This window comes from Sphaerodactylus townsendi, linkage group LG01 (genome assembly GCF_021028975.2).
Source record: "Sphaerodactylus townsendi isolate TG3544 linkage group LG01, MPM_Stown_v2.3, whole genome shotgun sequence".
Classification (NCBI taxonomy): Eukaryota; Metazoa; Chordata; class Lepidosauria; order Squamata; family Sphaerodactylidae; genus Sphaerodactylus; species Sphaerodactylus townsendi.
In genome coordinates this window covers 76,083,130-76,104,603 of record NC_059425.1, presented here as the reverse complement: position 1 = coordinate 76,104,603, position 21,474 = coordinate 76,083,130, and the positions used below count along the sequence as shown (strand labels likewise).

The 21,474-nt window shown below is 42.2% G+C and overlaps 1 protein-coding gene across 5 annotated transcripts in view; it reads left to right on the top strand.

The window, feature by feature from the left end:
• Positions 1–12,760, top strand: part of CDC42EP3 (CDC42 effector protein 3) — a 35,836-nt gene extending 23,076 nt beyond the window's left edge. For 3 of the 5 annotated variants that reach the window (XM_048484249.1, XM_048484257.1, XM_048484273.1), the window contains exons 2-3: positions 6,832–6,878; positions 10,606–12,760. In XM_048484249.1, the coding sequence (XP_048340206.1) occupies positions 10,856–11,626 (771 nt within the window). In that variant the 5' untranslated portion in view covers positions 6,832–6,878; positions 10,606–10,855 and the 3' untranslated portion in view covers positions 11,627–12,760. Of the gene's footprint in view, positions 1–1,652; positions 1,672–6,831; positions 6,879–10,605 lie in introns of those variants that run through there. The other 2 variants (XM_048484265.1, XM_048484283.1) reach the window with 2 other exon arrangements.
• The last annotated feature ends 8,714 nt before the right edge of the window (positions 12,761–21,474 follow it).

Sequence of the window (21,474 nt, the reverse complement as noted above, 5' to 3'; positions counted from 1 at the left end):
AAGGCAAGTCCTAAGTGTTAGTGACATTTTGCAGAGACTTGTGCATAGCTTTCACCTTTGACTAGTAGGGTAGACAAGTCAAGAATTGCTTCACCCTCCTTGCTAGAGTCCTCCTTCACATTTAAACCTCCTTGAGATCCACTGTAATAATTGCCATATATCATGTCCTAATCTGCCACATTAAACCTGGAGAAATGACTGCTTTGTATTAATAAGCTGTATAACTGGTAGAGCTTTATTTCAAGAAAAATCTCAGGAAACCAAATTTATGTGACTCACGAAATCTGCACTGATGCAGTCCATTTTCAAGCCTATTCAAGCATTGTTATTGTTGGTCTTCCAAGGCCAGTCCTGACTTTCTTCCATCTCACTGGAGCAGGCAGTACACCAGAAGACATGATCTCCTTGATCTGAGATTGCAAATGCCTTAGCAGACCAGGTGCTCAGGAGCATAAGCAGCAAAATCCTGCATGTGAGCTCCCAGAGGCACCTGGTGGGCCACTGCGAGTAGCAGAGTGCTGGACTAGACGGACTCTGGTCTGATCCAGCAGGCTTGTTCTTATGTTCTTAGGAACAGAAACCCACAGCCAACTCCCACACTTCAAGAACCGAATTTTCTGGCTCAATTAGAGCTGCAATAACACCTGATTGTTATTGCAGCAGTCTGTTGTCAATTCCCTCATGCAAATCAACGTCCCTCGTCAGTTTCACTTGCTCCTAACTGCAGATACATTACTAATTTGAGATGATAATAACAAGGCTGTTATAATGGACCTGGTTTGTGTCTGTGCCCTAACATTACATTGTAGCTCACCCACCCCTCACAAAAATTAACCATGCTTGTTTGTATCTTTGCCTGAATGTTCCAGTGAAATTTCTATATGAAATTGACAGAGCTGATCCAACTGACCCTGCCTTGTGTCTGTCTCTCTGAACAATTAATCCTTTCGAAAACAGAGGAGGAGCTAGTGAAGAAAATGGATGAAAGGGATATTGAGCAACTATATGAGGACGTGGTTAAGGGCCAGTTGTTTGGGGGGGGGGGGGAGAAAGACGATTGTATGCTCAAGGAAAGCTGACTCAGAAACTGATTGGAAAAAAATTGCAGTAAAATGTTTGGGGAAAACAATGGAGGAAAAATTATGGAAAATCATTTCCAGAACCAAACAAAGGAAAAAACACGCAGAATTAAAAGAAAGAAATGTAGCAAATGACTTGTGCAGAAAACACTTATGTTGGGTTCTGGTCAATATATTTTGTGAGAAAAAGGAAACTTAAAGATCTATTGGAAAAGGTTACTATATTTTCCCCCATCTTTTCAACACCAAGATGACTTTACTTGTATTTGTTATACACATTCACCCTCCAATAATAAGATATCAAATATACAAAAGAAAAGGGATTCTAATACAAACTATTTATGCCATGTATGTCATTTATTTGTTTATCTGGTACATTGATAGTTTGTTTTTCTCATTAAGACTCCAACTGGATTTATAATTAAAACAATGCAGTCTGATCAGTATAATACAAACGGTGCAATAAAACAAGATTACAAATTAGAATACAACACACTAAAAATGTATACTATTTACAATAAAACAGGATCTGGCCTGGGGCCATGGCACCCACCTGAGCCCCCTGCTGCCAGGCCAGGCTCCGCCAGCTAAGGTAAGTGCGGCGTGGGGGCCCCCCTGAGCAGGTATTGCCCCAGGCGCCATTTCCCCCTGGAACAAACATTGGCACTGTCCAGTGGAATGACGTTTCACTCTGGTTGAGATTACAATAGCTCCCAGACTACACATTGCTGGTATGGGGCTATTTTGCCAGCTGCAGAGCAAGTTTTTCTTAGCTCTCGCCTCCCCAGATACTGGAGGCCTTAACATTTGACAGGTGGACTGCAGAGGTCTATATTCAGACCCACCAGTTCTGAAAAAATCTAGTATCAGCAGTGTGAGTGAGGTGTTGAGTTCTCCTCCTCTTTTCATTTTTTCCTCATTAGTCTTTCTCTCGTTTTTCTTATCTTTTCCCTTTTATATCTTTTTTATTTTTATTTTTTAATAACAAACACTAACACAAAAACAAATAACAGAGTTAGAGAATTAGAAGAACAGTGCAACAGTATAATGTATATAATGAACAGAGCAATGAAAACTATCTTAGATTTCACAGATATTAACTATTGCTTTATTACCTTTATAAAAAGGCCCTCCTGAACAATGAGAGAAATATATATATACAATGCACAAGCCAGAACAAATGATTTCAAAAATTCAAATATTAACTGTCAAATGTTTTTAGAAAATGGGAAGGACTGGGTGGAGCTTTTGCCCTGTGTGGTTTCTGTTTGGCCATTGGAGATCTAATTGACAGTGCTGACTCCTAGAAAGAGTTGCTTTGGTACCGGTTGCCATCACACTACAAAGATCTTCACTGGGTGACTGGAGATAAGCAAGAAAATATTTTCAAACAATATGCTTCTGCTTTAAATGTTTGAAGTATTACTACTGAAGTTGTGTCACCTCACTCCTTGACATTGTGTGGTCATCTATACCTCTGGTGGCAGCCATTTTGTGCTCTCAGCATCCTGTGTCATAATTCAAAGGTTCCTACAGGCTTAAAGAGGCACTGGGTTGGAGTGTCAGACTAGGATCGGGGAGACCCAGGTTCAAATTCCCACTTGCTAGGTATTCTTAGGCCTAAACCACCTTACAACTGGTTGTTGTAACAATAAAATGGAAGAAGGGAGAACAATGTTGAAAGCTACTTTGGGTCCCAGTGGCATACTGCCAGTGGGGACATGAGGTATCCCATGTCTCCAGGCACACACCATTTGTTCACCGGGGGGGGGGGGGGCGTGCCGGCCTGCACCCGGCAGCTTCTTTGCAGGACCCAGCTTGCGCTTGGCAGCTCTCTTTGTGCTGCTTAGGTGGGTGCCGCAGCCACAGGCCAGCTCCTGCACTCCCCAGCCACCTGCTGATAGGGAGGCTGGCTGCTGCCACAGCTCAGCAGTGGGCAGCCCAGGCGGGCACCACAGCCGCACCTGCTTCCCTGTCAGCAGGAGTCCAGGGAATGCAGGAGCTGGCCTGTGGCCGCAGCACCCACCTGAATAGCACAGAGGGAGCCGCTGGGTGCTCTACATGATCAAATGGCATGCATCCATGTCAGCAGGGAGTCTGGGGAGGCAGGAGTCAGCCTCAGATGCATTCCTGAACTGTGAGCCACAGCCGCAGGCCAGCACTCGGGCAGGAGCTGGCCTGCAACCGCAGCTCAGCAGCCAGTGTCTCAGGCGGGAACCTGAGGCCGGCTCCTGCCCTCCCCGGACTCCTTGCTTACAGGGAGGCTGGCTCTCGGGCAGGAGCCGGCCTGGGGCCGCAGCACCCACCTGAGTCCCTTGCTGCCAGGCCAGGCCCTGCCAGCTAAGGTAAGTGGGGCATGAGGGGCTCCCTGAGCAGGTATTGCCCCAGGCGCCATTTCCCTTGGTACACCTCTGTTGGGTCCTCATACGGGAGAAAAGCAAAGAAAAAATATATAAAAAACAAATTATGTCCACAGATGTATCAGTCTAATTCAGCAACGTTTATTCCTTTGCATTTGTGTATTACCTGGTATACTCATAGTACTGACATTCTTCCATGGATGAATTATGTAGCACACTTTCAGTAGGTATTTGAGTATTGTTAAGTTTGGAAGCTTGATGGTCTAATCTTAAGAAAAATTATACCCTGCTAAGTCCATTAAAGAGGAACAAGAAGAGTTTGGATTTACCTTTCTCTCCTGTAAGGAGACTCAAGGTGGCTTACAAGCTCCTTTCCCTTCCTCTCCCCACAACAGACACCTTGTGGGGTAGGTGGGGCTGAGAGAGTTCCAAAGAACTGTGACTAGCCCAATATCACCCAGCAGGAATGTAGGAGTGTGGAAACACATCTGATTCACCAGATAAGCCTCTGCCACTCAGGTGGAGGAGTGGGGAATCAAACCCGGTTCTCCAGATTAGAATCCACCTGCTCTTAACTGCTATACCATGCTGGCTGGCTCAATGAATCAATGGCCTTAGGAAAGTATAACTCTGCTTAGGATTGCATTGTATGACACATTGATTATAGGTATGACCAGAAGTCACAAAATCAAGTCTTGGCTCAGTTTTGGGTGACTGTAATCTATATATATAAAAAGCTAACAGTGACTTTGTTAGTCATGCCCTAATGCCAAAACGGCTGGACGGATTGCCCCCAAATTTTCACATGATGTTACTCCCTTTTGCAGGCAGGTAATCGGACCTTCAACTCGCTGAAAGTCCATACCTGAGCCAGGTAAAGCGCACCACACCATGAAGCTGTTTGTGTTTAACTGTCACCCTTAGAATGTTCGTGCAGCATGTCTGTGGCCTGAGGGCTTGCTATGCCCTTAGAATGTTTGCGCAGATGGCCAGAGATGAGCAGTGAAAACAGTAAATAGGTAATACTGTTAGGTAATACAAGTAGAAGTGAAACACATACACACTTTGCCGTGTGAGACGTCAGGTGGGGTGTCCCCCCCCCACACGCAGGTAACTTTTACTCTCTGTGCCTCACCCACTACTACCACACAACACACATACTCTCATACACATCCAGCTCATCCTCACACACCTCACTCTGCCCCCCCTCACATCCAACCACCACTTACCCACTTCCTTACCCATATTCGCCACAGCTCTCTTTTACTAAAAGCGAGCTGGAGTTTGCCTTTTTCTTCTAAGAAAATCCACGGCGTGGGGGCGAACCAACACTACTGGCTCTGCTTCTTTTGCACATGGCCCTTTAAGAACCCAGGGAGCTGGCCTCAATCTGGATGCCTCACCACCCTGCCTCTGCTGCCTGACTGGGATAACCTCCTTGCCCCAGTTCTGCCTTACCCAAGCCAGGACTGTGTGTGTCAACCAGCCTCATGGACAGCGGGCTTCGCACTCTGGACAGTTCCGTTGTGGAATGGAAAGGGTTACCTTATACTAAAAAAACAAGACACCACCATATAACAATGTGAATTGAAAAGGGAAAGAGGGATTCCATTTGACCACTCCCAAAGGCTATGCTGTGGATCATTGGACCTGGATGGACATCTGTGTGGGTTGCGGACTGTGATGAGAAGGACAATTGCCACAGCAACGCGTGGCCAGGCCCCGCTACTATGAGAATAATAATACTGACCTACTTTATGGGGTTTACAGAAATAGCATATTTTTGATGAGTTACTGTATAAATACAGTACAGGTTAAGAAGCAGGGCAGTGTAGTAGCTTTTGTATTTGCCTATTACAACTACATATTAAAAAACTGGACTGAAAATATGCTTGCTTTCTCTTTTTCCTGTTTTGCAAATTACTTTATGTAATAGCAATGAGCTGACCTTAGGGTTGCCAATTTCGCACAATGCCATTCAACTGGCTGAACAGCACAGAATATTAGGTCATGGCTCTGTTGGCACAATGACATCACTGATGACATGTGAACTGCTCTGGTATGTGGGAAAAATTCCATTGTTGAAGCTGTTTTTACCATAGAGTTTTGCCCAAATACCAGAGCATCAGCCGTGTCATCAGCAATGTGATGACATTGTTGTTGAAAGTCATTGTGCCAACAAGGCCCTGACCTAAGTCTCAATTTGCAACTGGTAAGACCGCCTCTTGCCCACCCATCCTCCACCAGTTGGCCAGGGATAACTGACAACTATAGCTGGCCTCCATGTAGATAATGAAGTCTGGCTGAGAAGGCCAGCCACAACTTTGAATGATCATTCAGCAGACCCCATTTGTTTTACTTATGTTCAGATTGGCAATGCAGTAAAGCCACTAGGAATCCTAAAATATCCTGTCGGTCTGTCCTACCTCTCCCACTCCCCTGCCCTATGCCTCCCATCCTGACCAAATGCCACAAACAACTTTTTAAAAAGTAATAGAAAAAGTAGGGAGGAGAGGAGAAAGTCAGGCAGGGGGAGGAAACTATGAGGCTAACTCAGAGAAACAAGTTGCACTTAGTACAACTATTAATGTTCCCAAGTAGGTGTATTTCTGTCTTTGTTATTCAGACAAATCCAAACATTTTATCTAGATCTGATCATGCTTATTCAAGATTTTGCATTGATAATATGATTTTTTTTCTTTCAGAACATTTTCTCTGTTCAACCTGTGGCTTTTGACTTACAGGGTTATTTTGTATATTTAGCTTTAAATACTGCATTAGAAATCTGCTTAAGTTACCATGAACAGCCTAGAGAAAGAATGGGAACAATAAATAAATTTCACTCCCTCCCCCAGTACTCAATTAATGATGGAGTTTCTACCACATAATGGCCAAGTATAGATGACTTTGTAAATGGGGCTCTTTGTGTGACCTCTAAACTCTTCCAGCAATCCTGATAAAGGAAACATTCTTTGGCACTTTCTAACTAATATAGTCATCCAGTCTCTAGTTGTGATCACAGAGAAAGAAGAAAGGGGAATTAAATGTCTCTGTGTCCCTCCTTAGACTATGGTTGAGGCATCTGATTTAATGCAAAAACATCACATGAATACAACACAGAGTGGGAGGCCAGACTGAATCTTCCATCTTGTTCAGTTGTGATAAGATCATTTCAACTGACAGTTGTTTTCTGCAGCAATTCAATCTGTAGAGTGACAAAGATACTCAGGGAAACTATAAATAGGGAAGAAGAAAATATTCAGAGGAATAACTTTGAGTAAGCCAATCAGTAGCCAAGCAACTATACCTGATGAATATGGGGGCAGAAGGGTTTTTGCAACTGTAAAACCACAGGGAGAGGTAATGCTGTCTTCTCTATTCTGTTCTTCTAGAATGTCACAGCTTCAGATCCTTCCACAAGACAACAAAGATATGGATGGTAAGTTTTTTCTTCTTGCACACAGTTCTTATTCATCTGTCTTTGACTCTGAGGCATAGCTAGGAAATATGGAGCCCGGGGCAAAAATCTGAGTTTTGTGCTCCCTCCCTCCATAAGTGGCCACCCTGTCCCACCACGACCAAAGAACGTTTTTTGCATCAGGTCATCTCAAAGTCACCATCACATTATAGAACATGCCCCAACACACAAATCTGAACATACCCAGGGCTTCCTAGTTTAAACAACATTGAAAGTGATGTTATTTTTGAAGGGAGGGATCCACCCTGAAACAGCATCACTTTTAATGTTGTTTAGACTAGAGAGCCCAGATTCTCCTTTTAAATCCACCTTAAAGGGAGAATCCACCCCAAAACTGCATCACTTTCAATGTTGTTTAGACTAGAGAGCCCAGATTCTCCTAGAAAGCCCTTTTAAATCCATCTTAAGGAGAGAATCTGGGCTCCTTAGTTTAAACAACACTGCAAGTGATGCTGTTTCAGGGTAGATTCCCCACCCACCCCCCAAACAGAATCACTTTCAATGTTGGTTGTTGTGGGTTTTCCAGGCTGCATGGCCCTGGTCTGGTAGATCTTGTTCCTAATGTTTCGCCTGCATCTGTGGCTGGCATCTTCAGAGGTGTATCACAGAGAGAAGTCTGTTATACACTGTGTCCAGACTTCTCTTATAAAACAAACACGTGAAAGGAAATATAAAATACAAATACATAAATGTATAACATATTTTATGAAAGCTCTTCTGATTCTATGTGTGCTCAATATATGTAGTTGTGTACAGCTTGTTAATGTGAGATGGTGCTGAAGCAGACTGTGCACTTCAGAGTTCTGTGAGGTGGAGGATGTTAATAAGAGCAAGGCACTTTATGGCACCAAATAGCGCACCCATGGGGTTAAGAAAATGGTGAGGGGGGAAAAGTGCAGCCCTTTGTCCATTTGCACCTCAGTTTTGATCAAAATTGGATACTATGTCTATGGGAATGGAGGAGAACCTCTAGCTCACATGTTACACTCTGCAGGGCCCTTTGATCCAGCCAGTGTATTCCTTAATGTTTGAGTTGTTGTTGGATTCTGTAATTGGTAGTGTACTGTGCATTTCTAAGCAGTGATGTGCCTTCTAAACTCATCTACTTCAGTGGACTTGGAAGGGTATAATGTCACAGAGGTTGGCAATGGTAGCGTACTGTAAGCAGGTGATTTTTTGCAGTAGCAAAAAGGGATTTGACATTTGGGGGCTTAGCCTCAACTGCCTTTTTGTATTCAGTTTGTACTAGTCACTTCTCTTATTCATCTGTTTGCATCTATGGCTGGCCAAATCCATTCCTTTAAAATAAGGAAGGGGTCATCTTTCTCTTTCATTGTGTAGATCAAGGTGGCTTACAGTCAAATTTAAAACAGTCAGTCATAATAAAAGGAAGACTAACAAAAATAACTGTCTAAAATGAAAACAACAGCAAAAAGAATCACCTCAAACACCACCAGCCTACCAAATATTAGAAGTTGCTGGGAATTGCAAATAAAGGCATAAGCTGATGTTGCAAAGTCAATGAAGTAGGTGCCTGACAGATCTGTCTGGGAAAGCTGTTCCACAGTCTGGACTTATAACTAAGAAGGACTTGTCTCTAGTAGCCACACACATTTCTGGTGATGGGGACACCCCAAGCTATTGGCAGATTTAAAAACATCCCTAGGAAGCATACAACTAAGGCATAAGGACAATAACTACCTATGCTTACCCCAGCAGTCAATGTCCAGAGACAGAGAAGAGAGACTGGCCGTTTCTGCATGACCTCATGAGCAGAGGTGCACCGGCATAGTTGTCAATTTCCCCGTTCAGACAATAACTCAATTGATGGGTTTGAGGATTTTATTGAAGACATGAGAAAGGCAGCAGAAGACAGTTCTGGCGAAAGGGCTCCAAAACTGTTGATAATATGTTGCAGCAAATCCCCACCCCCACATGTGAACCAAGACAGTAGAAAGAGTCCAGTCTGAGAGCTCATCCCAGCTGCAGAGCTCCAAGGCCAGAGAAACAGATAAGCAGCACCTGCAAAAAACCAAAGCTCTCCCCAACAATTTCCCCTCCCAGCAAATGGCAATCCTCACAATAGTTGACACTGGTGCACCCCCCCAAGGCCATTCGCGCGGTGCCCTGCGAATGACCCCTGTGCCCCAGCAGCCCATGGGGCCGTGTTTGCATGGGCACACTGGTGCCAATCCCTCTTACCTTGTCTCCCAGCTGCCATCACACTGGAGAGGCCAGGAGACACGCCCCCATGGCCATGGCAGCATCTCCAAGGCCGGAGGCCAGGAGGCATGTCCCCTGACCTCTCCAGAGTGATGCAGCTGGGGGACAAGGTAAGAGGGATCTGCATCGGCACAGGGAAAACCCTGGCTTCCACCTGGTGTCGTTCACTTGGCATCGAATGGAAGCCAGTGTTTTCCAAAGGCCTCGCTCATTGAGCGAGTTTGAAAAACGCTGTTGGGGGGGGGGACACCACTGTAGCTGTGCGATCTCTCCCCCCCCCCCCCCAACAGCATTCTTACTGGCCCCAAACCAGTCTAAATGGGCCATGCAGAAGTGGCCTATGTGAAGGAATGACTGTTATGAGCTTCTGGACAATCATTTGAGAGTGCATGAGAGTGAGATGAGCGCATGAGAGTGAGAAGGCTGTGTGTGTCGTTGTAGCTCAGACTTTGGTGTTGTCCTTCCTTGTGTAAAGCAAATGTTTCCTAATATTCTTTTACATGCTTAATTCCTTAGCCCTGTAATTTATAAACATGGCTCCACAGTTTTTAGCTTGCTTTTTGTCTAGTTGTGTTGATCTTTGGGGCTCTAACATCATGTGCAGATAACTTTCATTATAGTCCAAAGCAAAGTTACACCCACTGTTTACAATTGTGCTGTTTGGTGGCAGGGATTTATTTATTTATTTACAAAAAAATTGTGCCCTCAATCACAGTTGACTTAGGGTGACCCCATAGGGTTTTCAAGGCAAAAGACATATGGCAGTAGAGACGTGGTGTCTGCCACCATGCTTCTCTTCCTTTATGTGCCAGGTTCTTGTATTGGGACTAGCTTGACAGGCGGGGTGTCTTATGGCATTCCTTCTTTTTGTCACCGCTGCTACTTAGACAATTGCTGTTGGGTGTTTAGTTTATGAACCAAAGCTTGTCAGATAGCAACAAAGATGGAAAGGTTGATAAGGTCATACTTTGAACTGATTGCCCAGATACACCCCAAATTTGTAAGCATGTTAAAACAGTGTCCGTTTAGATCTTTCATACTATGCCTACAAAGATATTCCAGCTTTGCATTTCAAAGATATATTTATAATTCTTTGTTTAATGTTGGCAGGACTTTTGGGTACATGTTTAGAAGTATTTTTGGAATGTCCAGAGGTGTGGGCTTTGCACTGAACTAGAAAATGACTGACAAACTGAGAAGCATGAGGAACCAAGCTTATTAAATAAATTGTGTTTGGCAACTGTGTCTAAGGAGCTCTGACTTCAAAAATGTAAATAGTCAGGAAACGGGTTAGTTGGCTCTTGTTGGATGACTCCTTTTATCCTGCCTAATGAAGGAAAGCCACATCATACTGCTAATCTCCAGGCTGGAACTGTCAGGAACATTGCTGATTGTTTTTGCAAATATGAGACTGCTTGAACCATGAAGAAGCAGTTAATAATAACCTGTTTTGTTTCTCATGCAGGTTTCTGAAGTTCTGGAAGCAAGGGAGCTCTTTTGTATCCTGGCAGAGTGTCAGCTACTTAACCTTAAGGAGGAAACCTACACTGAAGTTCTCCATATTCCAGGCTTCTGACACTTGAAAGAAATCACTGGTCAATAATGTGAAGAAGAAAACCCAAAACTTTTCTGGAGAAGAAGGGCTCATACTTGTGGACTATTTGTTTTTAAAATTATTTCTTTGTAAGCCAGGCTTTGTCAAGCACCACCAAAAGATGCCTGCCAAGACACCCATCTACTTGAAAGCTGGCAACAATAAGAAAGGGAAAAAAATCAAGTTGAGGGATATTTTGTCTCCTGACATGATCAGTCCACCTCTTGGTGATTTTCGCCACACGATTCACATTGGGAAGGAAGGACAACATGATGTTTTTGGCGACATCTCATTTCTGCAAGGAAATTATGAGCTCTTGCCTGGGAACGAGGGAGAAACAACAAGCAGTCGATGTGGAGGGCACAGTGAGTTCCTGAGGGCAAACAGCACCTCTGACTCTGTGTTTACCGAAACTCCTTCCCCAGTGCTCAAAAATGCCATATCACTTCCTGCCATTGGTGGTTCTCAAGCCCTCATGCTGCCCTTGTTGTCACCGGTGACATTTTATTCAAAGCAGGACTCTTTGGGGCCATTAAGGAATCCCAGGCATAGTTGTGAGCCTGTGATGGAAGAAAAGTTGCAGGAGAAGAACAAACAGTTGGAGAATGGGAAAATATACAAAGATGACATCACATGGCAGAGGAATGTCCAGACATCACATTATGCTAACGGAAGAGACAGTCATTCATCTAGCCTTTCAGAACAATACACTGAATGGCAAACAGAGGACTTATTTGACAACGGCCATCTTTCATCTGGCTTAGCCAAGACTCAAGTTAAATCCGAAGAATCCCTCTCAGATCTTGCTGAGCCTCTCCTCTCTCTGCAGCTTGACCTTGGACCCTCACTTTTAGAAGAAGTGCTTCACGTAATGGACAAAAACAAATCATAGAACATATTGTGCTTTTCACCTCACATAAACACAACTAAAATATAAGGGCACCATCCAGCAAAAGCTAAGCACTTGAAACTGTAGTCCTCCTATGCAAACTCCCTTGGAGACGAGCCTCTTGAACTCAGTGGGAATTACTTCTGAGCAAACACATATAGCATTGGGCTTTGTGTCTGTTGATTTCAGTGGGAGACTCAGATTTCACCCATTAAAAACTAATTGAAGTTCAAAATGCTTAACTTTGACTCAGTTGTACCTTCTGTCTATACAAAATCAATTCTCTTTGCAGTTGACGAGTTTTCTAGAACAAAATGACTTTAAAATATTTTTGTACAAAATGTCCATGATTTTTTTAACATGGCAAATGTCTTGCATCAAGAGGACATGTTTTAACAATACAGTTTTCTTCCAAATGTGAAATGTTATCTCAGAACTCAGACTTCTTGTCAACATAATAATTGGGCGAACTCTAAGTTAATGCAGTGCATTTTCAGGATCTCCTTACTCCAGGATCCTGTGTGGGCTCAGCAAAAGATTTATGAAGTGAAGGTTAAATGTTAATTAGTTCAGCATTACTTAATATGTAATTCCTCTTCTTCGCAGAATTATAGTGTTTTTTTAAAATTAGCAATGTTTTTCATTCTTGCTGCACGGTTATCCCTCAGTATTAATGCATAGATTTCTGCTCAAATGGGAATGGCTTTTTTTCTGTTCAACTGTTATGGAAGTATATGTAGCCAATAGAATGGTGCCACTGAAGTTACTTGAGCCTCCAGTTCTGACCCAAAATGTATTCACTCCAGCCCCACTCCCAGATTAAAAAGATGAAGTGGCAAATTGCAGTTGCGATTAAATTATTTTAGGAGCTGAAATCTATTTTTTTATGCACATTAGACTTTTTATGGTACTTCTACATACACACAGGATTGCACCAGAAAGCTGTTGCTTGGCATTTTCTAGGAAAACATTTGTATAAATTGTATATTTGTGCCTATTGTATATTGTGCGAGCAGCAGTGGTGTAGTGGTTAAGAGCAGGTGCATTCTAGTCTGGAGGAACCGGGTTTGATTCCCCGCTCTGCCGCCTGAGCAGTGGAGGCTTATCTGGGGAATTCAGATTAGCCTGTGCACTCCCTCACACGCCAGCTGGGTGACCTTGGGCTAGTCACAGTTTTTCGGAGATCTCTCAGCCCCACCCACCACACAGGGTGTTTGTTGTGAGGGGGGAAGGGCAAGGAGATTGTAAGCCCCTTTGAGTCTCCTATAGGAGAGAAAGGGGGGATATAAATCCAAACTCTTCTATGTCCAGGGGGCTGTGGGGGGGGGGGAGTATTTGATCCTTTAGCTTTGTTCTTTCAGTTACTGGTACTGACACACAAATGTTACATTTTGCAATGGATTATTTCATGTTTTTGAGGAAAGCACTGACTCACAACACTCAAAGGAGATCGTGCTGTGGCAGATGGTATTTGAGGGACTGTAGCAATGTCCCTGCATTGCATAGATACGTTGTGCAATACAATAAAAAATAAATGTGGAAAACACTGTGACTGAGTCAGTATGTACTGAGACCCATTCTCTGCTTCGCTTTCTCCTGCCTTCAGCCGGTTTCCCTCTTCCCAGACCCGCACGCGCCCACCTCGCCCCTCCTTAAAAAGCCTCCCAAAGGCTTCTGGGGTGCTCCTTTCCTCCAGCTGTGGCTCCTTTACCGGCTTAGCACCCTGCCTCCTGATGGAACTTTCCCCCCCTCGACTTATATGCGAGTCAATAAAAGTTCCCCGTTTTTTAAAGGTAAAATTGGGTGCTTCGACTTATATGCTGGTCGACTTATACGCGAGTATATACAGTAGCCTTTGTAGCTGGATCTGTGTATGCATTGGTTTTCCTATAGCCATTAAAAAACCTCTTACTACCGGTATTAGTTGATCCCACGTAATATGTACTAAATCTGTCTTTGACAGATGCCCTACCAGCAGCTACTTATGGCATATTATACCACAGTAATTCTGTTAGTATGCAGCTATTATTTGCTTTTCTGTGGCTCCTTATTTCATTATAGCTTACAGAATAAAATGAGTAATTACCATGCAGGGGCTGCTACTACCATGAAAGATCAGCATGGGCTAGTAAATTAAAAATAAAAATGATGGCAATACAATTCAATTGTAAAGGAAAAAATTATATCAGTTCCCCCACTGCAGGTGCTCTACAGGGAACTCATCCTTCTAGTTGGCCAATTCATGAACACTTACTCCACAATCCATTGCCATAGCTGCAGTGGAAATGGTGTGACTCCAGCACTGGCACAATTGCCACCAGCACCAAGCAAAGTGGTACAGACCCTGACACAGAGGCACTTAGCTTGGTGGAGCATAGCAGAACTCTGCAGCACCTGAACCTGGAAGTTTGCCCCCACACCATCACTTCTATGCCATTGGGGCCTGCATCAGTGTGGATAGGGGCATTCCAGGGGTGTTCCCGGGGACAGAGCCAACTTAGTCAGCTCCCAGTGGCGTTTTGGCCTGGGAATACCCACTTGTTGCGGCACAGACTTACACCATCAAGAAGTGTGACATAAATCATTCACAATGATGGACTTCCGCAGGAGAGAAGAGAATTTTCTGCTTCTCCCCTGTGCCTGTGCTGCTGATTGCCTCTCTGGAGGCAATGCTATGGCGCCATGCCCAGCTGCCATTTTACTGCCCCCTCCCCTTTGGATTTGGCTGTAAGAAGGTAGACTAATGGTATTATGGGAACAGGTCAACACATGGAGTGTTCATATCACAAATTAGTTTTAGCATTTACTTGGGGAGCAGGGCTTATCTGTTCTGCAACCACTGAAATGACATTGGAATGTGCTAAATGTCTGAACTAAGCCTTATTTTCTTCTGCCAAAATGGAGAAAGTGTTCCCAAGGTTAAAAGAAGGTGAGCTTTTGCACTTTGCTCTCCCTGTTGAATTAATAGGTTTGATATCTGTAGTGCAGAAAGCATGGACCAAACCTTCCGAAAGCACAGATGAATTCAATATGCATGAACTTTCCACCTTTATGTCAAGTCAGCACTAATATGTTTCGAAGGTGTTGGGGGTAGGGGAGAATGGGTTAATCTTTAGTCAGGGTAGCTTTAGTGAAATCAGAATGTGCAGGTTTACAGGACCTTTATTAAACAGGTCTGCTATTTTTGGCTGAACAAAGCTTTCTAAGTTTAAGGTCTTCTCTTATGTTGCCTTTGTGGAAATGCTATTCTTTGGAAATGGATCTCCCACCAGGGAAATATATCAGCTAATCTTACAATTAAGAAAAATATCCTTTTGTGTTTTGCGTTCTTTGATTATTCCATTTGTCACTTTGCTCGATTGCAAAGCCCTTTGTTTAAATAGCAAGCTCTTCTACTTGAGCTCATCAAATCTGAATGCTGACTTTATTAGATCCTGGCCATTTTCACAGCAGTAGACTCCTCCAGGGAAAATCAGCAATAGAATGCAGATAATGCTGTTCTGAAATCACTTGATGAAGACAATATTACTGATAAAGCAAATTTGCTGGTATGAATATCTTTCCCAGGGCTTTCTGAAATAAAATGTGGGATCAGATCCAATCAAAATTATGCAGTCTTATAGCCCATTAATTTCATAGAATTAATAAACCACCCCCACTGGAATAAATGGAGCTTTAAAAAGCTTAATTTGGCTAGTTTGTGAGCCCTGTAAAAAGTAGAACAAAAAAACCTTGCCAATTTTCATATTTGGTAATAGGAAGTGCTGCCAAGTGCAGCTGTATTAGGGTGACCTTGTAGAGTTTTCTAGCCAAGAGAAGAACAGAGGTGGTTTGCCATTGCTTGCCTCTGCATAACATGGGCTTTTGTATACTTATAGCTGTGCTTCTTAGTGGGGTTTTCCCGCTGCTTTCTTAGCAAACGGGATTCTCCTGCTGCAAAGCACCCCCAGCCAGACAGATCCATCCTTCTGCCTGCCCCCAACACCTGGTACTATCCTTGCTGGATTAACTTCTGTATATAAGCACAGAAAGCCCAAAACAGCAAGACCTGCAGAAAGCAAAATGCACTATTTTTCCTTTCGCTTTCTCTGAAAGCCAAGCTTTCCCAGTTTTTAAAGCCAGTTTCTCTCAACTGAGGCGTGGTTAGTTTGGAGAATAAAATGTATGTGTTATGGTGAGATTCCTCTAAAGGGAATGAATGTGGAGGAGTCACACTGGTGGAACTGGGGGGGGGGGGAGACAACCCAGGCGCCATTTGTCTTAGTCACATGGGGATGCATTTTCAGCTGCGGGGGCTGGGAGTAGCATTTTTTGATGGTAAGCCACTGAGGAGACCACATGTGCATAAATGGCCCTGGGTTTCATAGTGATCTCTTGTTCAAGTATTAACCAGGGCCAATCCTGCTTTGCAGGCAAAATCTGATGAGATCCCTGCACTCTTATAAGCAGATTGCTTTTCAGATTAAGCAGAAAATCAACAAGTTAAAAAGCCAGCCTCTGCAGAATTGTACGAAGTCTGATGAGGCTAGCCTGAGCCTTCTATGTTAGGATATTGATAGCTAGTGTACCAAAGGAAAAAAGTAAAGGTGAAGGCAGTCCCCTGTGTAAGCCAAAAGTCTATATTAAATCTGAGCAAGAAATAATTTTTAGGACACATAATTAAACAACACAAAATATTTTGCCACCATATTGGAAGTATCACTGTTACAGTAGAAGAACTTCTTCAAGATAAATTCCTAGGTTAATGATCTGCATGTTTAACATTTGCATAACAAACTGGGCACATTCTTGCATACACCCAGCAACTCTTCTGATGCTATCAATGGAACCTAAAATCCACAAGTTCTGGATTGTTTTAATCTATCTCCCCAAGCCAACAACAAATAATTTTACATATCTCTATATGTGCACATCCTGGATAAAAACTACTGCTTGTGGTATAATTTTTGGTTATTTTTGAATGAAATTATACAACCCTCTTTGCCATTGTGTGATTTTATGGTCCACAGACACCCTATCAGTCCACTGTTCAATGAAATATGATCCATAAAGAACAGTTAAAATATGTCATATTCTCTAGCTAAGATTGTCTCTATGACAATTCAAGTCTCCAAAACATCTTAAGGGCTGTTAAGTAGTTAAGTAGACAGGCTATGTATCACACCCAGCACTGGCCAAAGGAAAGATCTACAGGAAAACAAGCTAGCCAGGGAGCCATTTGTGTAACACTTCATGACTCCCTATGAACTGATTAAGTAAGCCTGGCTTCTCCTCCATTTCCTATGACAGACACACAAGGCCCCTTGTTCACTTTGTCCTTCCCCTCCTAACTCTGCAGTAGTAGCGTTTCAACCACTAAAATGTCAGCCCTTCCTTATGTGCAGGCAGCTCTCACCGTCCCAGAGATCTTCAGGTAGTGGGGTAGGAATTATTTTGGAGGTCATCTTTTTCCACATGTATTAAACAGCAGGGAGATTTCAGGAACTTTCCCATGGCTAATGTTCTTCACTTAGCTCAATACAGTGATATCTAATTTCAAACCAAATCTTACCCCATGCACAATCTACCCCTTCTGTATGTCTATATGAAGGATCACGCATGTTCAAGGCTTCTTCCAGAACAACTAGCAACATGTGTTCATTCCTAAACCACCTTTTTGCATTTTATTTTTAAAAAATATTTATAAATAAATGAAATATTTATAAATCAATGACCACAGAATGACTTATGAATCACAGTATTGACAAGTACATTAAGTATTAGTAACAGAGTAACTGCTGCACAGCTGAGTTTTATTTGGACTATGTAGAAAGTATGGATTGTGTGTTTCATAGGGTAAATTCTTTGTCATCCCTGCACTCTTATAAGAAGATTGCTTTTCAGATTAAGCAGAAAATCAACAAGTTAAAAAGCCAGCCTCTGCAGTATTGTACGAATAATCCCACTAGGAGAAAAATAAAGAGTTGGCTGTGTTATGTGCAATTTAAACAAACACACAGGTGTGGAGAAGGGTGCATGATTTTCATTAGACAATGTAATTGGACAATATGCCTGATACCACTCTCTATCATCCTACTGCCACAAAACCCACCCACAGAAAGTTCTCCGATCCTTTGTGATGATGGTGACCTTTGGTTGCTAGCTCACTTTGTCAGTGGAAATCTTCGAACAGAAGAAGCAGGAAGATAGAGACACGTTTTTGTGTTCCTGGATGACTGGGTGTTGGACTGGATACCCCTCTCTTCCAACTCTATGATTCTATTAACATTTAGCAGGAAAAAATAGAATATTTCTACATAATGGGGATATCTGGAAATAGCAATGTATTCAATCAAAGCTATTATTTGTAATCATTTCTTAGAATCTCACCAAAGCAATAATTAAACTCATAGTTTTCTATTTGTCTTGCTTTAAAACCTAACTGGAAGCTAATTCTCTAATAATGTTTTCCTGCTAAAACTATCTTAAATTAGCATGTAGATTCAAAGTGTAGCCTTCTTTGGCACCTGGAGAATGAAAGCTATTGTTTTTTTCCTTCACAAACCATAAAACAAAAAAGCACAATGAACCCAATAGGGAATAAAGACTTGCAAATTGTAATACACAAATTGCTCATCCTCACACTATGGGTGTTGCAAAGACAGTCATCTCATGTGCAGCTTGCACTATTCGTAATGGCTAGAGATATAAAATAAAACATGACATGGTGCGCTAAATTCTGAGTCCATCCATGTCAAACAGTAACACTCAGTATAGTATAGCGCCCAGTTCAAAGGACTGGAGAATGAGATCACCAGTCACTCACAAATAATTCTTGTTGCACAGGGTCTTTAACCCTTTCATCAGCCTTCTTGTAAATCTTAATACTGCCCTTATTTCTGGAGAATTTGTTAGCTGTTCAAAGCATGTAAAACTCCATCAGGCTCATTGCCCAAGCACAAGCCTAGCACAAGGGAGATAAACTGTTGCTTTATTTTTATTCTGTTTCTTTATGCCTAGTTTGGGAGAGGGGCAGAAATATCATGTTCTATTCCTTTTCCAATGCCAATGTATCCTAATAAATATATAGACTGTAAAAGAAGATGGTTGTATAGGTAGAGTGTGATCTATGGAGTTAGTGGTAAGAACGCCAATTCAAAATATAGTTCAGCAAAAATCATAAATTTTAATTACACATGACTGGAAGACCACCTCTCTGCCTATGTCCCACCAGGACAACTTCACCTATCTAAGCAGGGTCTTTTGAAGGTGTCACCATACAAATAGGTAAGATCAACAGCTCAAACACAAGCCTTTTCTGTAGAGACCCCTACCATGTGGAATGGCATGCCTGAGGAGTCAGGAAATCTCTGTCACTCCTGGCATTTTACAAACAATGTAAAACAGAAATGTTCAAAAAGGCATTTTCATAAAGTAAATAGGGCTACGTTGTAATTGATAGGTCCACGAATATGCATTTTATTTCTACTGATGTAATACCATGTTCTGAATCATTTAATATGTCATGTTAAATACTTATTCTTTGTCCAGAAGAGAGGTTTGTTTCAAATTTCTTATTAGTCCTTATTAGATATACCATCTTATTGATTTGTCATGAAACAGGTGGATCCAGTAGCCACTGAAGACTCTTCTTTTGAAGGGAAGTTGTTTCAGAACAAGAGCGACAAGGTTGGTAGTAAACAGATGTGTTGTTCTTCATAGCTATTCTCTTTCCAGCTGCTTATAAACACAATGCTACTCAGGCAGTCTGCGATGCCTATCACCTGCCTGCTGCCTCAGACCTGTCCTGCGAACACTCATTCTTTTTGTCAATACTGGCCTGGAGCTGGACTGCCAGGTCAGCCCTTCATCTCCTGTGTAGGACCCTGTGCATTCTCCTCCTACACCATTCTTGAGGCTCCAGTGATGAGGGGGTGAGGTGACTGGCCTCTGGCTTTCCGCAGCCATCTCAGAGCTGGAGGGCTGAGGGGTCACTACACTTGTTTCTGGCTGTGGGTTCAAGTGTGGCTCCCTGGGGGCTGCTTTTTCCTGTAACACTTCTGCTGCTGGCTGTGAATGGGAGCTACTGCTTTGAATCATCTGTTCTGTCTTTACTTTGGCTTGAATCTCTGGATTTCAGATTACCCTTGGACTTGCTACTGTGAGTTTCAGAACTTTTCATGCTTGATCCTTGGAACTGGACCTCGATGACTGAAAACAGACTGTGTGTGCATGCACGTTCATATGTGCGTGTGCATGCCTGAAAAATGTGACATGATTGCATATATTTACATTGTGTAGTCCACCTTGAGTCTCAGTGAGAAAGATTATAAATATTGTAAAATAAATTAAATAAATATTTGTATCCTACTTTTCATTCAATTTACTCAGAGTGGTGTTATTGGAAGATTATCCTATGTTATCCTCATAATAACTCTGTTAAGATGGCAGCTCAAGATTACCAAGTGAACTTTGTGTCTGAACAGGGTTTTGAATTCCCTTATCCACATTTTGTCCCAAGCACTTCACAAGTTAAGCCCAGTGATCAGAAATCAACAAAACGTTCTGAAAGAAATTCAGCTGCATAATATGACCTTAATTCTGCAAAATGACACACACGTTTACTTTATTTATTTATTTGTACAGGTATATTTTCTGTCCAAGAATATTTGAGGTGATTTACAAAAAAATTAAGCCATAGTCACAAAAATAGTATTTAAAAAAATAAAGACAAGTATAAACAGCAATGGAGAAATAAACATCAACCCCAGGAGAAAAAAATATTTGGATTAACAAAAACATTTTTATAACACAGTTTAAAATTAAATGATTAGGTAATTTTATAGCCTCTTTAGGGAGGCTGATCCACAATAGTGCCACTACCAAAAGCCCTGCCACATTTTGCCTAAATGTGGGTCTCAGATAAATGTTCCTATTTCTCCAGCTGAAAGAGAATCAGTTTGAGTGCAGCAGCTCAGTTGGAGCTGTCAAAAGTAGCACCACTGGTGTTGACTAAGCCCCATCATATACAGTTTGCATATGTCAGCACAGAGGAGGGAACTGTCAGTAAGTGTTCCAGTGAGACTGTTCCCTGAACCTAGCCAAACAGCACTACTGAAATGAATAGCACTTTTCTTATTCATGAATCAGATTTGTGTACAGTACTTCCTTTCTTCTCTAAACAGCTTGCGGTTTATCCAAAGCAACCAGACAGTCCACAAGTTTGGATAAATCTTCAAGCTGTTTACACAAGATGACATAGCCAAGATACACTTTCAATGGTAAAATCTCACTTTGAAAGCCACATTTCCATCGGCTCATGCCAAATGCCTAAGACCCAATCATATGAGCAAGGTAGCCCACAGTTTGCCCTTAAAGGCAATCCAGAAACTACAGTTGGTACAGAATGTTGCAGCCAGACAATATTGGGCACCAAGCAGAGTTTGCATATCACACCTGCAGGAGTTCGATAACTCTGTTCAAAGCCACCTGAAAGTGCCACCCTGCAAAAAGGTAAAATTGACCACTGCCTGTTCATACATATTCTCTGTGGGTGACTCCTATATCATGGAATAGTCTATCTGAGGCAGTCAGGAAGACCCACACACTTCAAAACAAATTGTTCAGAAGAGGGTTGTAGCAAACTATTAGTATATACTTCTGTTTAGGAAGTATCTAAATAATAAATAGAAAATTTCTATTTAAATCAATGATCTAACCAACTTTATCTTATTTACATCACAATTTAAACTGCTGAATTACATTACCTTTGTTTAATTTGATTAACTCTTATTTTAATTAAATTCAATTAACTCTGATTTTAATTAGAATGGTGGGTGTTAAAAATTGTCAGATAACAAGGAAAGGTCATG